The sequence below is a fragment of the Dama dama genome, chromosome 18, assembly GCF_033118175.1.
Source record: "Dama dama isolate Ldn47 chromosome 18, ASM3311817v1, whole genome shotgun sequence".
NCBI lineage: Eukaryota > Metazoa > Chordata > Mammalia > Artiodactyla > Cervidae > Dama > Dama dama.
Genome location: NC_083698.1, coordinates 22429137 through 22446398, shown reverse-complemented (window position 1 = coordinate 22446398; position 17262 = coordinate 22429137). Strand labels below are relative to the sequence as shown.

Below are 17262 nucleotides of genomic sequence, written 5' to 3'. Positions count from 1 at the left end.
GTGCAATATTCTGGAAGAAGGAAAATTATCTGAGCTTAAAAGTTCTGAAAGAAAAAAAAGTAAGACAAGTTTAGGAGGATAAACAGTTACAGTCATCCCAGACCAATAATTTTCCATTACTGATGGCTGTTATTGCTGAGATACCACAAGGAAAATATGAGATGATGTTTCTGTTTGTTTACTTACTTCATTTTGTGTATCATATACATATATAGCACTCCCTTTTTTTAGCATTTTATTAAATTATTGTATAATTCAATTTATTATTCATTTTAAAATTAATTTTGTTATTTTATTAAATTATAAAAATATATAAAATAGTAAATTTTAAGCATCTTAACAAATACTATCTCGTTAAATCTTCATAACAACTCTATGAATTAGGTAATACTATTTTCTCCAATTAAATATACTAAGTAACTTACTCTGGGTCACATAATTAGTAAATGTCAAAGTTCAGCTTTTTACCAAGTAGTCAGGATGCAGATTCCTTGTTCTCATTCAACACGCTATACAGCTTCTCTATAGATGGTTCATTTCTCATCTTAATGTAATAAAATAGCCACCATGTATTAAGCATCCAGTATGTGCCAAACAAAAATTTTTCATTTAATTCCCATAAAATAATTTGAGTCACCAAAGGCATATTAAACTTTTACAGTTTGTAAAGAATGGATATTCGTTCAGTTAGGGGGCTTTATTTTAAGGGGACATGGAGAAGTACATGCAGCAGGAAACCATACCAGAGATTTAACAGATAATTTTAGAAAACTGGAATTTTCATATTCACCAACTCTGAGCAAACAGCATCACTTTAAAGCAAATAATATTGAGACTCCATGGTTTATATAAGGTTATGTAGCTGGCTCATTGGAAAAGACCCTGATGCTGGGAGGGATTGGGGGCAGGAGGAGAAGGGGATGACAAAGGATGAAATGGCTGGATGGCATCACCGACTCGATGGACATGTGTTTGAGTAAACTCTGGGATTTGGTGATGGACAGGGAGGCCTGGCGTGCTGTGATTCATGGGGTCGCAAAGAGTCGGGCATGACTGAGTGACTGAACTGAACTGAACTGAACTGAGCTGGCTCAGAACTAATGTTATGCCAGTACTCACATATCACACTTCTTCTTCAAACAGAATTTGCATTCAATTATGTCTCAGCCTACCATGGCTGATAACAACAGAGTTCATAAAGAACCAGTATGGTACAGTGAAAAGATCAATGCTATTGATTACTTAGGGGTTTCCCAGGTGCCTCAGTGGTAAAGAATCTGCCTGCAACGCAGGAGACACAGGTTCAATCCCTGGGTTAGGAAGATCCCCCAGAGTAGGGAACAGCAACCCACTGCAGTATTGCCTGGAGAATCCCCTTGGACAGAGGAGCCTGGCAGGCTATAGTCTATGGAGTTAGAGTCAGATATAACCTAGCAACTGAACAACAACAGCAATTGGTTAAGACAGAACTCAGTTGTAATCTTGCCTGTAACAAACTGCTGTGTGACCTTTATACATATCTACTTGTCCCTCCTGAAATTTAATCTATTCTCAGAGGCTACATCTGCTGGAAGTTTTCTGGTGATGTTCTGTGGCTTGCTGTGCCTGCATACCAAGTCGCTTTAGTTGTGTCTGACTCTTTGCAAACCCATGGACTGTAGCCTGCCAAGCTTCTCTGTCCATGGGCTCCTCCAGGCAAGAATACTGGAGGGGATTGCCATGCCCTCCTCTAAGGAATCTTCCTGACCCAGGGATCGAACCATGTCTCCTTCATACACAAGCGGGTTCTTGATCAGTAGTGCCACCTGGGAAGCCCCAGTGCTTGCTGAGTAAAGCCTAAATTTCTTGCATTTAATGTTTCTCATGCACTGCTACACCTGTGTAGCCCACACCATGTGTCAGTCACTATGCTAAGTATTTCACAAGATGTATTTATTTGATTATGCAGTGTTTTTTTTTAAATGCAACCCTATTGTCTCTATTCAGAATGAGGAAATTGAGCTATATCCAGATAAAGAAACTAGTATTGTTGCAGCTGTTAGTAGCTGATGTGTGATTCAAATCCTGGCAAACAATTATCTGGTTTTTCCTCCTTTGAAATCTTGTATCATTGAGTTCACATCTCTCAGTGATGTCCCAGTTTGTCTAGTGTATCCCCAGTATATATCTTTGTTTCTGACATAGTTGTTACTAGCACACCCTTTCGCTCTCTTGAAGTGTTCATGGTATACTTGCTGGGTTTTTCTCCTAACCAGCTCTTTTATCTCTCTTTTCCTTTTCGTTTTTATCTGCCTCACCTTAGCTTATACCCTTATCATCTGTTACATAGATGGTTACAACAAAACTTTTTTTTTTTTCCTTTAAATTCATACAGATTCCTTTCTCTCCTATATACTTGAATATTTAGAACCCAAATAATAGCAGGACACAGCCAACATTAACAACAGACATTTACATGATAAATGGCTCTCGACTGCCTCCAAGATAGAATCAAACACCTTAAATACATCTACAGGTTTCAGCGACCATGGAATATGACTCTACTTACCTCTCCAATCCCGTCCCATTAGTCAGCCGGATCAGCTGAATACACGGCTTTGTGCTCCCTAACCACATCGAACACACTTTTTCCCTCTGTACTTGCACAGGCTCTCTCTTTGCTGTTTTCCAAACATTCTCTATGATGCAGCTCAATTACCAGTTATTCTGAAATGTCTCTTTTTCACCTCTTAATGTTAAGTGCACTTTTCTTGACAGTACCCCTGTGTTGGTTTTTATTTTAAAATCCATTTCCATATTGACAGTTAATGATTAAGAGCATGGGCTCTGTTGGGTGGCATAAATGAGATGACTTATCAGTTCCTGCACATAGGAAGCATTCAATTAATAATGGTGGTTTAATTCTTATACCACTGTATTGTATTTATTGCTTAGTTCTCTTTCTCCAATCATTGTCTGAGTCCTTTGATGGCAGCAAATGTCCCTAATCTCTTGTGTGAACATCTGTTTACATGTATATGTTCATATATTATATAAATATATACATATAAAACTGAATAAAAATAAGTAACAGTACTTAAATAAACAGCTAGTTGTAACACTGATAATAATTATTAGTGTTAGATATTAGTAAATATATGGTGTGTACATATTTGTATTTATAGGTATAATATACTTATTCTATATCTCCGCTAATAGAATGTGAATTTTTGAGGGTAGTGATTCCTTGTCTTTTGGAATTTTAAGGAATTTGGGAGAAGAAGTAGGTTATATTTCAAAATATATGCTTTTGAAAAATATTTACTTTAGCAAAAATCATGCTATTTTTCTATCTAATGCTTATTCCAATAGTACCTTATATAATAAACCTTTTGTTCTTGAAATAAGTTGAGACATTTCTCAGCACTTGTGTTCTCCTTACTCCCTTACTCTGTTTAAATTCTTGTTGAACTTCTGGTTCCAAATCTTTTTTCTTCTCTCAGTATTCTTTCTTCTCAGAATTTAATTTACTTCACCATTTTTAGGTTCTCTGTAAGTAATTGCATGCTTAGTCTAGAGCTCTAGTACAAACTTCCTTATGGGTTTCAGATCAATGTTTCTAATGTTTGATATAACTTATTGATAGGAATATTTAACACCACTCTGAGTCAACAGGCCTAAAACACGTTTCATTGCAGCTCCTCCCACCTTGGATCATCTGTGCTTCTTTGCTTCCATTGCTCCTTGAAGACAATGTCAAGATGAAATCTCGGTGTCACCCTTGACTCCTTGATCTCTCTTGTAGCCAATCTTTAAGTTTTATGCATGTCCTTTTTAGAAACAATCTTTTGTTCTGTTCTAGTTACCTTTTAAGATAACTCACCCCCATCCTGCTTATTCATGTATGTATTAATAGTGTTTTTCCACATGTATTGGATATATAAATCTCTTTGAAGTTCATATATTTAAAAACATTTCTTAATTACCTATTCTAGGGTCAAAGAGTGATTCCAATTTTCTGACCTGATTTGGTACCCCTTATTATTAACATTTTGAGAATCACAGCCTCCTTCCAGAAACTTTTGGATTCTGGTGAATCTTTCCCAAAGGAAAAACTTGGTGAAATTTTAAGAATTTTATTGAATTTCCTGAAGATTGTCATTAGACTATTTAAAAATTCACAGATCATCATTTTAAAAATGTCTGTTTAGAGCTGAAATTGGAGGCCTTCAGACACAAGAAATGAGATAGGACTCTATAACCAGAATTGAAGAGGAAGACATTTCAGGTGAAAGGAAGTAATAAAACTTAATGGCTAAGAATATAGGTTTTATCGTCAAAGAGAAGTCTATCCTCTGTTAGAGGTTTAAACAACTTCTTCACTAATATGTTCCCAGAATCTAAAAGTATCTGCTTAATAGTAGTTCTATATCCTTTGTTGAAGGGGTGGGTATAGATATTTAGTAAAGTTATTTAAAATCTTTGACCTTGTTTCCAAATCTGTTAAGTGAAAGTAGACTTATCTATCCTATTGGAATGTTATTAGGATTAATGAAATAGCATGTGTTAAGTACATAGTCTGGAAAATAATATGTTTTCAATGAATGGCAATTATGAAAGAGTGAAAAAATACTAAACTATTGGAATTGGTGAGACAGAGACAGAGCTAATAGAAGCTAGTATAACTGTTGTGCATCACCCACATGCATCAGAATTATTTGTGCTTATTTAAGATGTGGAATAATGGTCCCCTTCTAAGAACTCCAGAGTTCAAATCTTTGGAGAGTCAGTGTAGGAAAACTTCATTTTGAACAAGACCTTTAGATATTAGATTGAACATTGATGTGATGAAGTTTGAGCATAAGGACTGTAGGAACTGACAGTAAACTTCTTGAAGACAAGGACAATATTTTATTCCTCTTTGTTTTCCCATTGTCTCATGAAGGCACGTAACACTTAGGACCAGGTACAAGATTGGTAATCACTGATATTTGTCAATTAATGAATGTCAAAGTGACACTGAAATTGGAAATATGATCATGGCAGTCACAATGTATTGAGTCTTAGAATGAGTGAAACATTTACCTAACCTCTCAGTTTATCAGTTATTTTCTTTTAACATAGGGTTACTACTACTACTAATAATAATTACATGGTTTCTTTTCTCACTGAGTGCCCAAATTGTAAGTGTAAAATGATGTTACACGAGAATGAAGTTTTATATAGTTGTGCTTATGAATATTTTTCATTTTCCCCATGTCAATTTAATTGGAGTTGTTTAAAAAAAGGTCACTTGGAACCCACTTCCCTTTGAAGGAACACTTTCAGCAGCTCCTTACATTCATTTTTTTTTTACGGAAAAGTTAAAAGTCATAATGGGATTGGGAATACATGTAAATCCATGGCTGATTCATATCAATGTATGACAAAACCCACTGGAAAAAAAAAATAAAAATAATAAAAAAAAAAAAAAGAAAAAAAAATAAAGTTAATTATAAATTTAAAAAAATATATATAAGAAAAAAAAAAAACAAAATGTAAACTGAGATGAATTAAAATAGAATGCTAACTTGTCCATCTCTTGTCCTCTTGTTTGAGAAATAATACAATCATAAGTGATAAGAATCAGCCTTTAAGCTAATTTATTATAAATATGGTCCTTTAAAACCATTGTTTATTGTATAAACATAGCCTAGTCTCATTCTTCTTAAAACTAAGCTTTTAACTCTTTAACCCTACAGTATGGATTAATCAAAAAATTTACTCCCTATGAAGCTCTTTATGATCCCAACAGTCCTAATTCCTCCAGATTGTTTTATTTCCAAACTTAAATATTTTTTTTTCACTCCTTAGTGTGGAAATTCGGCTACCTCCATATTACATGCTTACTGAAGTAGAAAACTGCCTAATCAGATAGGAAAACATTTGGCTGTGAATAAATCAGCATTTGTCGAGGATTTCAAAGTGTGAAGTTAGGCAGACAAGCATAGATCCTAAGAGCTCTGCTTTCTCTTGCTTCCCTGTAGAGAAATCAGAGGCTAATATGACCTCCACTGCCATCTGTCTAAATACTTGAATGTGTTGTCTTGAATTAACACAACAGATCTACTGAAGGGTGTAATTAAGATTTTATTTTTACATTTCACCACCAGGTGCTCTACAATATAAATTTATCCATTAATATTCAGATTGATTAAGTTTTCCTAAGGAAAACAATGGGTGTTTAAAGATCAACTAATTCAGAACAAGAAGTAAAATTATTTTAATATGTTGACTTGTAGTGTTTATGTGTTTTATCCTTTTTTCTATGAGGAGTTGCTATAGATTTTCTTGAGAGTGGATAACATATTACTATATATATATATGTGTGTATATATATATATTTATGCAATAATAAAATCTAACATTGTCACTTATACTTCCTCTAAATCAATAGTTAATTTACCTGCTACTAAATTTTATTAATTTCTATTTTTTTGGTGACCTTTTAAAAGATCTTAACATTGTACTTTCTATAAAATACGTACTCAGTAATGTCTATTGAATAAATGAAACCCACATAGGTTATTTTGATTTCCATATAATCAGATGAAGTTCATGAACAAGGGAGAATTCTCACTACACTGTTTTCCAGCAACAAGCAATGGGACTATTTGCAAAGCTGAACTAAGGGAAACTAAATAAAAGCATAAATCTTTACTAAAGGTGATTTTCAGCTTGAGACCTGGAAAAGGAACTTGATCTACTGTTTATTAAATAATATTTGTGCCAATTATTCATTCAAATTGATTATAAGCTCAAATGTAATATCTGTATGGGGCATTGCAATTGAAGACAAACAAAAAGACTGATTTTTTTTCTCATCCTTCCCCCCAAAACTCAAAATTTTATGAGAAAGATAGCTTTTTGGAAAAATTTTATTTCTGAAATAACTGTACGTTTCCATTGAAGAAACGGACTGTAAATAAGCTTCCTGTGGGAAGTACTTTGTTTCTTTTTGCTTCTGAAACCTAGCAAACTTCATAGAAATGCAGTAAAAGTTTACAGAATGAATGGAATTGCCGACAAGAGGCTTCTTGCTCTGATTATTTGTAAGTAGCTTTTAATAATAGACTTCAGTAGTAACCTATAAATGCAGATTTTAATCTGCTGAAACAGATTATTTCCAACACTAATACAAAACACTTATCAGTGGTTTGGTAACTAAAATTGTTGATTGACATTTGACTTTGGATTTAATGTGTAGTGCATATAATAAATATCCTTAATAGGAATAAATCTATGTATATGCATTAATAATTTTACCCTTTGCATTTGTAAACTGTAAGTTGGACTAATATACTGGAATATATTATTGGAATGTCATAGACATATTTATAACCAATTGCTTTTCAGAAAGATATGGGTAAGCCTATAGTTAATTGTAAAGATCTTTCCAAATAAGAGATTGACCACATTCTTTTATACATAAACACCCATGGGTAGCTGAAAGAAAAAAGGATAAAGTGAAAAATAGAGAGGGGAAGAAAGGAAGAAAGAATGAAAGATAATTGGATAGAAAAAAGGCAAATAATCATAGTATAACTATTCATCTCCTTAATTTAATTTGGATTTGCACTGAATCTTGCCACTAATTAACCTGAAAAGTTTTGACATTTTTAGACTGTACTTCATGTGTGTATTTCTCAGTTAAATAAATATAATGTGACAATAATTTTTATATCAGATGATAAATGTATTAGAAGCTGGCTTAGTTTTTCCCTTAAATACTGATGCAGTAAAACCCAGAGGCCCGCAGTGGCATGGGTCCCTCTGGAACATCAATCATGTATGATGCTGTAAGGAGAAGTCTTGACGAGTTAGACTCAATGTCGTCACTCTAACTGACGCTCATCTGAATGCAGGTATTTTTCTACTGTGGAGATTTTGTTTCACTTCACCCTCAACCCAGTTGCTCCTTAGCATTTATCATATTGTTAACACATTCATTTTTATAATGAGAATTCTGTAAAGCACATGCTTTTTAGGACACATTTTCCCTATTATAATTTTTTCCTCTCAGGCAGGAAGCATGGATATTTGTAAGCATCTCTTATTTGGAAAGAACTTTACAAATAACTATAAACTCATGCCTTCTTCCTAAAAAGTAAGTTGTTAAAACTATATCTATTACCTTTTAATAATATGTTTCAGCATTTTAGTGCCAGTTTGCAGATAGAAAAACTGCAAGGTAATTATGTAATATGATATTCTCATATTCTAAAATTGGAAAAAAAATAGAATTAAGAGTTTTAAAAATTAGATTTAGAAAGTTCTCTTCCCTAACCTCAAAAGTCAGAGTGAGCTGAGAGGAGGAAATTTTCTAAGCAATATGGACAAATGAAATACTTTTCTCTTGAATTAATTACTTTTGTTGAAAGGAAGTCTTGTCATCCAACTTGAGCAACCATTAATTATTCCTGTATGTTTAATTATAAAAATCTAACCAAGATTTCAGAATCAGAAGAATCAGTGAAATTAAGAAATGTATAAAATGGACTTATTTTTATAAGAAATAATTTCAGACAAGACACTAATTTTGAACATTTATTTTAATGCTTTTAGAGATAAAGTCTAAGTGAGTTTTCTATTTCAACTGGAGATACGTTTTTCATGTAATGTACAGTAATGAGAGAGACTTCTGAGAAGTATGTCATGGAAAGAATTAATTGTAGCCAGTTCATAGTAGACAGTTAAATATTTAATTTACCACACGTACTAGTTTGCTTAGCTTATCAGTTTCCAAAGCAAAATTATTTCAGGACGGTAACCCACATACTTTGGAAATTTCATCACTCTTTTAGGCCTCTAAGTTATTCAGCTTACTCAGAGTGCAACTGGAGGGTGGATGGGACAGCGTAGGAGGTATTATGAGAATTCTCAAAAAATTTCAAAGCCCTTGATGACAAGGAAACTGTATTTTCTGTTTCTGATTCTTTTCATTAAAACTGAAGTCCAAACAAACCTGTTCTAAGAGAGTATAAAGATAATTCAAGAAAGTCACCTGCCAATGGTTACCATGATCCAACCATCCTATCATCTAGCCTCTGTGATTTTGTATTTTTTGTTGTTGTTGTTTTTAGCCCCTTTATTTTAGTTATTTATCTTAATTTTTGACCTCACTAGGATGAACATTATGTTTGGACTTGCTTCCCTGGCTTTAATCTCTCAGGACACTTTAGACTCATTTTTTGCCTCCACCCTTGGGAGTGATTACCAGGCTCATTCCTTAATGTACTTCTACCCCTCTGACCTCCCAATTAGAAGGCGGAAATTATATAGAGCTTCCGTTCTGAACTACACAAGGCTGGAGTTCAGCAAGACACACCCATGATTTAGAGGTTCTCAGCCTTAAACTATTGACATTTTGGACCAGATAACTTTTATTTTGGGGGACTGTGCCCTCTGGGATGTTTAGCAGCACTAAAACCCATTGTGTGTGTGTGTGTGTGTGTGTGTGTGTGTGTGTGTGCGTGCGTGCTCAGTCATATCTGACTCTTTGGGACCCCATGGACTGTAGCCTACCAGGCTCCTCTGTCCATGGGATTCTCCAGGCAAGAATCCTGGAGTGTGTTGCCATTTCCTCCTCCATGGGATCTTCCCAAACAAGGGATTGAACCTGAGTCTCTCGTGTCTCCTGCATTGGCAGAAGGGTTCTTTACCACTGCGCCACCTGCAAAGCCCATAAAGTGCACTAATCATTAGATACAATACTACTTTCCCCAGTTGAGACAGCCAATAACCACCCCCTTTTAAGAAGAATCATCCCCACCTAAAAGAAGCAGTGTGGAGGCAGATTTATCTCCCCAGCATAATCCTGCTGAGCAATCACGATGTGCAAGGCACTACTGTTATGTACTGTGAAAAACTTCGAGAAGGGAGAGTTCCAGTTTCTGTCTTCACGGAACTTCTGGAATATATAGGAAATGAATACAAATAACTAGAACATAGGACAACCTGACATAAAAAGTAGTGATCTCTTGATGTGTATTCAGAAAGAGGAAAACGAAATTCCCTTTGTAAAAATCAAAAAGAATGCTTGGAAAATTTAGGTAGGTCTTGGAGGTAAAGATTTTCCTGCTGGCTCAGACAGTAAAGAATCTACCAGCAATGCAAGAGACCCGGATTCAATCCCTGGGTCTACAGAGATCCCTGGGTCCATGGGGTCTCACAGAGTCGGACATGACTGAGTGACTAACACTTTGGAGGTAGAACAGGAATGCAGTGGATCAGAATGGAACATGAAGGTGTTGAGGAAGAATTGTGAACAGCTTTGAACTCCAGATGTTGGGACTTTAGTTCATTATGAACATACTTTCATTTGAATTTGTTTTATTTTTGATGAAGGGAAATGACATGAGGAAACTCATGGTTCCTGTTCTCATACATTTTGACTCTTCTTTTCTACATCCACCATAAATTGTAGGGAGAAAAATGAGGAGTTTGTGACCAGCTCAACAAATCCAGTCCAGAGTACTTCTGCTAGGTAAATGTTAATCAATAGAATGGATGGATCTTATACTTACAAAATCGTTACTTTTATTATTTATTCATTTTTAATAGTTTATTATTAAACAAGTAAAACAACTTAAGAAATAATCTTTTTGGAAAACAATGATTTCAAGAAATAGGCAGAAAAATATTAAAGTTACTCTCTTTGAAGATTGGATGGGAAATTAGCACCCAAGTTTTAATAATATAGAAACTAAAAGCACAATATAAATAAGAAAGGCAAGGGATATAATCTAAAGCTGTCTGTTTATGACATTGATTCTTAACCTCTGGGGACTAAAGGATCCCTTTGAGTATCCTATGAAAGTGATAGTTTCCCCAAGAAAAATACCGATAGTCACATACTCATAAAATCTGCTAAGACACTTCAGGGTGTTCTTGGCCTTCTGAAGCCGATAAATGGCCTTTCTAGGCATCCATGGCCTTCGGGTTATAAAAAACCCTGACAGAAAACTACAGCTACAAAACACAGACCATTGTTTCAGAGATCTAAGAAACTCTAGAAGTGTCTAAAATAACCATAAGCACAATTTAGAAACTGAAATTCGTGGGGTCTTTATAAATACCTGGATTTCATTTTGAAATGTAGTCAGAAAGCATTTAGTTAGCATTTCCCATTAAAGTTCTAAAAATGTAGATTACTTTTATTTGATGGAAAAAGTGCTATATCTTTTAAAAGCAACATGAGAGAGCAATAGAAGGATTAGAGTTGAAACTGAGAAGACTTTAGGGCTTCTTCCAAGATATTTAAACTTGGACTAGTAATTTAGCTTCCCTGAGCTTCAGTTTTATGCTTTATTATAATACAGTCTTGTACTATCTTATTTTTAAGTCCTTTATATGTTCTAAAATTTCATAATTTAAATTAACTCATCTAAGTCTAAAAAGACAAGATAAATAAATAACTTCTAAAAAAATGAGAATAGCTCCAATTATTTTCACAGTAGCATATTTTCAGGAAGTGATTCAAAGCTGGACATAATTGAATTGCTAAACGACTGAATTTGCAAAAGTGGGAGATAATTAGGTTGTTACACTCAGTCCAAATTAATTATTAATGACTTCTCCATGACTTTGAATCAGAAGGGTTTTTTTTCAGGAGAGGTTCTGACTGGGCTGTCTGAATGATGAATCATCTCCCACACTGAGGTGGTCTTCCCCAGCTCCAAGGTACTCATAGGAACTACCAGGAAATTTGACTGTGGTTGCCTGTGTTGTACTTGGCATTTTACTTAAAAAAAAAAAAATCTCACTTTCAGTATTGATATCACCATGCGTTAGCCTGCAGAAGCAAAGGATTTTCTTTGAGGAAAAGTGCTTGACATTAAAAAAAAACAATGCCCTCAGCCAAGGCTCCCATCATCTGAATTCACTCACCATTTGTGTGGCTTTAAATGTGGCTGCACACACACCAGGACCAGGGATCAGAAATGCATCTGGGTAGCAGAAGCCGGTTAGCGTGGCCTCCTCCACCCCCTTTTGTTGTCTGTTTTTGTAACATATGTTAGCCACCAAAGAGACAAACAAGGATAAATGCTTTTCTCCTTTCCCATCTGGTTCTCTGCCAGAGATACAGGGCCTGTGCAAAGTATCAGATTTCAATGTCCTGACTGCTGAGAAATCCCACTTTTTTGTTCTCTATCCATCACCATTCTTCTTCTCAACAAATATTTTTCCATCAAGTACAAAGCAATGGAGTCCAATAAAATCCAGGGTTGTTTCCACTAACTCGCCTCCCAATTCCTGGTGATTAATAATGCATTTGTAGGATAATATTTTTGCACCTTATTTCATAGAACTGTGGTCTGATATAAGGGCTATATATCCACAATATTTTGAACTCCTGAAACTAAAAATTACAGTTTTTCATATATAAATGAGTTCTGGTCTATGAATCAACCAAAAAGTCTGTTGTTTGGACCTCATAATACATTTCTTATGGATATAACTTTGAAAATGACACTAGAACTATAGATTAGAAAAGAGAGACAAGAAGAGAGAGAGGAGCCTAAATCAACACCCTACACAATATTACACATCCTTTGCATTGCAAACATTTGTATCCTTTGCATGTCTGTTCGGTAATGGAAACCAAGAAGCCCTTAGAAGCTGGTCAGCAGGGTACAGGGCAAGGACTGTTTCTTTCAGGTGTGTAAACAGTGAGTCTCATGAGGAGATGCTGGTTGCACCTGCCACATGGAGAGCTGCGGCATCCTTATGAGGCAATGCTGCTGTTTCTTCTACATTAGGAACTTTCAGAACCCCAACAAGCTGAGGACTGCGTAGCTGCTGCAGCTGTCCATGTTTGCAATTGTAAATTGGATGTTTCAATGTCAGAGGTTGCCAATATGTGATTAAACTCTGCTACATAAAGAGTTATAATCTAGATGTTTGTTTGGAACTGTAGGGATCTATTAATATTTTCAACGGGCTAAATGAGCATGACTGTATAATACCAGAGTAGTAATTTCTTTTATTAAAATTTTTCAAGCATTCAGAAAACTAGAGAGAATAATACAGTGAATGTTCATAGCTCTATCACTTCAATTTAAAAATCGTTATGATATCTTATAATAACCTGTGTGGAAAAGAATCTGAAAAAGAATAGATATGTCTACCTGAATCACTTTGCTGTTCATCTGAAACTAACACAACATTGTGAATCAACTTATTTCAATAAAAACATAATGATTTTGATTGATTTTCATTAGTTATTTTTTACTTTTAATTGCCAAATATAATGCAGCAAAACCTAGATTTCATGTCATGTGTACTTTAGTTATACAACTCAGAAAACAACTACATTTTCTTATGCAATGACAATGACATTATAACTCCTAATAAAAGTATTTTTATTATGTTATACCATATTTATAATCAATTTTCTCTCATTGCCTATAAAATATCTTTTATATTTGGTTTGTTATCTAAACAGGATCCCCCACAATATGTTTGGGTGTTATGTATCTTAAATATCTTTGTGTTTGAAGCAGTCCCATTCCCTATTTTTTTCATGTACCATTGACTTGTTGCCAAATTTATGCCAGTGTCATGATTGTCAGTGATGTTTTTTCCCCTTAGGCAGTATTTAACAGGTTGCTTTATTCCTTATATTAACATATCCTTTAAATGGATTTTAACTTTGGAGGTGAGCTCTTAAAATATCATTAAAATGTACTAATTTTGTAATATGTAGATTCTAACAGATCATTTAGATTATGATTAAAGAAAAATAAAAGATTGTTATCTCCCATCATTGATGGAAGAAAGAATAATGTGATCAAGATTAAAAGAGTTCCCACATTGTTTAATATTAATCATATATCATAACAAATGTCTTATATATGGCCTGCTCTTTTTAATGCTACTTGTCTGGTTTCTACATTTCTTGAAGATTCTGGCACAAGGGATTCTTACTGAGAAATGTTGGGAGAGAACATTAGAGAATTCTAGACCAAATTTTAAAGGGTCTCTAATACCAAAAAAAGGGCCCCTTTACATATTTGACTTTGAAATATGCCTCAAAAATGGACTGCAAAATGGAGCATTTACAGTCAGAGAACATTTAGGCATCTACTTGAATAAGCAAGGACCAATGCTACTGCAATAGTAAGTTGCTACATGACTGATTATTGGGTGACTCCAACTCCAGAAAATAAATGTAATACTTGGTTTTCTTTCCCCTAGTTATGCTCTGTTATTATAAATCAACAAAGAATAGTTGATAGGTGAATAACATAAAATGACACAAGACCTGAAAGAATTATGCCTTGGCAACAGTGGCATCCACAGTAACATTTGTAACCCTCAGAGCACTATTATGTAGTTACTAAAGTGAAAGTGTTAGCCCTCAGTCATGTCCCACTCTTTGTGACCCCACGGACTGTAGCCTGCTAGGCTCCTCTGCACATGGAGTTCTCCAGCCAAGAATATCAGGGTGGGTTGCCATTTCCTTCTCCTGAAGATCTTCCCAACCCATGGATCAAACCTGGCTCTCCTGCATTGCAGACAGATTCTTTATTGTCTAAGCCACCAGGGAAGCCAGATACCATTATTATTCCCATTTTAAAGGTAAGGAAACTGAGTTACAAAAACTTTAAGTAATTTCCCCAGTACCACATAATAATAAACAGAGGATTCAGGAACTAAACTGAGGCAATCAAGCTCTTAACCTCATTACTATGCTATATTGTCTCTTAGATATATGATGAGCTTATTGCTATCTTTATATAAACACCAGAAGATAGAGAAATTTTTTCTGACTCTGAAAATTGCAACATTTTATAACCATGTAGAATTTTAATGTGTGTACTTAAATATTACATATAATTTAATAATAACTGTGTTCCTTTTCTTTTATAAAGGTCATCGATAACCTTGGTCCTTTGGAACTGATTCTTAATACTCCTAGCCATCATAGGGTTCATCATGGTGAGGAAATTTGATCTTTTGTTCTTCATTTCTTAAAACAATGATATTATTTTGTATCATTTCAGCACTATTACCCAAGCTAGTCACCACACATTTTACAAATAGGCATTTGCTTCTTCTTTTGTAGCTGGACAAACCTCATCTTCAAAGCAAGGATTGGGGGGAAAAAACAAAAAAAACCAACCAAAAAACCTTTCCATGTCTGGCTTTTAGATTTTCCTTTTTCCTTAGATCTCTTCAGATGTAGTGGGAAAGAGTTCACCAGATGATGGAGTACACACTTCATAGAACCTAGTGTTGTCAGTGAAAAGATATTTTTAGGAATATCACTGTTTCAAAAATATAACTTCCTTTTAAAAAAAACTTAATATTTTGTCTCACAGGCAGAAACCGTTATTGCATAGACAAAAATTTTGCTGGAACTCTTATTATATGGGATAGAATTTTTGGTAAGTAAAAAGTATAAGCATTTAAAAAATTAAATTAACTCCTTAATTCACAGAAAGTCAAAGACCATGTCATTATTGTTTATCTTCCAGGGACATTTGAAGCAGAAAATGAAAAAGTTGTATATGGTCTAACACATCCCATTAATACATTTGAACCTTTCAAGGTGCAGGTAATGGTATTGATTTTATTCTTTCTGAATTGATTATATCTTTTTATAAATTTTATATTTGAAAGAAAATTTAGTTGCTGAAAGGTAAAAAAAGTACATTAATTACATTGACCTGAAAAAAAATTTACTTTAGCTGTATAAGAATTTGAAAATAATTCTGGCACTCCAATACTTGAATCAAATTGGGCCAAATAAATTTGAAAACAGTTCATTGAAACAGTTTTTAAAGATGTCTGTTACCTAGAATTAAAAGATATAATTCTTTAGCAACATACCTCTCAGAATAGACCTGAAATATATTCGTGTATTCAGAAGGAGTGGTAGTAAAATCTATAATTAAGGCTGATCCCAGAGTAAGAAAAATATTTGCTTCAAGGCTATATGACTCTGGTTAGAAATTCAAGGTGAGGCCTTTGCCCTCTTCTTCTTGGACTGAGGTGTCAGGAGCTATTATGGGTAGGTTAGGTCTGCACATTACCTCACCTGTTAAGACTCTTTGCCCTGGACCAGTTTTCTGTCAGACATGTGGTATTGGTTGTTTGCTGGTCTCCATGGTTGGCACTAGAGAGATGAGGAATGTCTGTGAACCTCGGATCCGTCAGCGGCAGACCACCGCAAACACTCCCCAGGGTCAGGACTAGTAAATGAGAAAAAGATAAGAATACTTGAAAAACTGAAGAGGTCAGTCAATGACAGCTCTGTCCAGGGGACTGGATATACAGCATTCAGAAAGGGAGAAAGTGCAGGTTCATGTTGGGTCTGCTTTACAAACCTACTTCCTCAAAATTTTTAAAGAAAGTTAAAGTAAGAAAATTGACATTTATTGGACTTTGACTATATGCAGGGCATTGCTAACTGCACAAATATTTAACCATTGTTAAAACGTACTAAGGTTTATCTTCTATTCAGATCAGTTCAGTCACTCAGTTGTGTCTGACTCTTTGTGACCCCATGGACTGCAGCACGCCAGGCCTCCCTGTCCATCACCAACTCCCGGAGTTTACACAGACTCATGTCCATTGAGTCGGTGATGCCACCCAACCATCTCATCTTCTGTCATCCCCTTCTCCTCCCACCTTCAATCTTTCCCAGCATCGGGGTCTTTTCCAATGAGTCAGTTCTTTGCATCAGGAGGCCCAAGTATTGGAGTTTCAGCTTCAGCATCAGTCCTTGCAATGAATATTCAGGACTGATCTCCTTTAGGATGGACTGGTTTTACCTCCTTGCAGTCCAAGGGACTCTCAAGAGTCTTCTTCAACACCACAATTCAAAAGCATCAATTCTTTGGTGCTCAGCTTTCTTTATAGTCCAACACACATCCATACATGACTACTGGAAAAACCACAGCCTTGACTGGATGGACCTTTGTTGGCAATGTCTCTACTTTTTAATATGCTGTCTAAGTTGGTCATAACCTTCCTTCCAAGGAGTAAGCATCTTTTAATTTCATGGCAGCAGTCAACATCTGCAGTGATTTTGGAGCCCCCCAAAAATAAAATCTGTCACTGTTTCTATGTTTCCCCATCTATTTGCCATGAAGTGATGGGACCAGATGCCATGATCTAAGTTTTCTGAATGTTGAGCTTTAAGCCAACTTTTTCCCTCTCCTCCTTCACTTTCATCAAGAGGCTCTTTAATTCTTCTTCACTTTCTGCCATAAGGGTGGTGTCATCTGCATATCT

At 35.0% G+C, this 17262-nt stretch overlaps 1 protein-coding gene across 3 annotated transcripts in view; it reads left to right on the top strand.

Moving 5' to 3' along the window:
* The window catches only part of AGMO (alkylglycerol monooxygenase), a 362881-nt gene that overhangs the window by 159305 nt on the left and 186314 nt on the right, over positions 1 to 17262 (top strand). For all 3 annotated transcript variants that reach the window (XM_061165005.1, XM_061165006.1, XM_061165007.1), the window contains exons 6-8: positions 14895 to 14961; positions 15345 to 15410; positions 15501 to 15580. In XM_061165005.1, coding sequence (XP_061020988.1) covers positions 14895 to 14961; positions 15345 to 15410; positions 15501 to 15580 — 213 coding nt within the window. The remainder of the gene's footprint in view (positions 1 to 14894; positions 14962 to 15344; positions 15411 to 15500; positions 15581 to 17262) is intronic.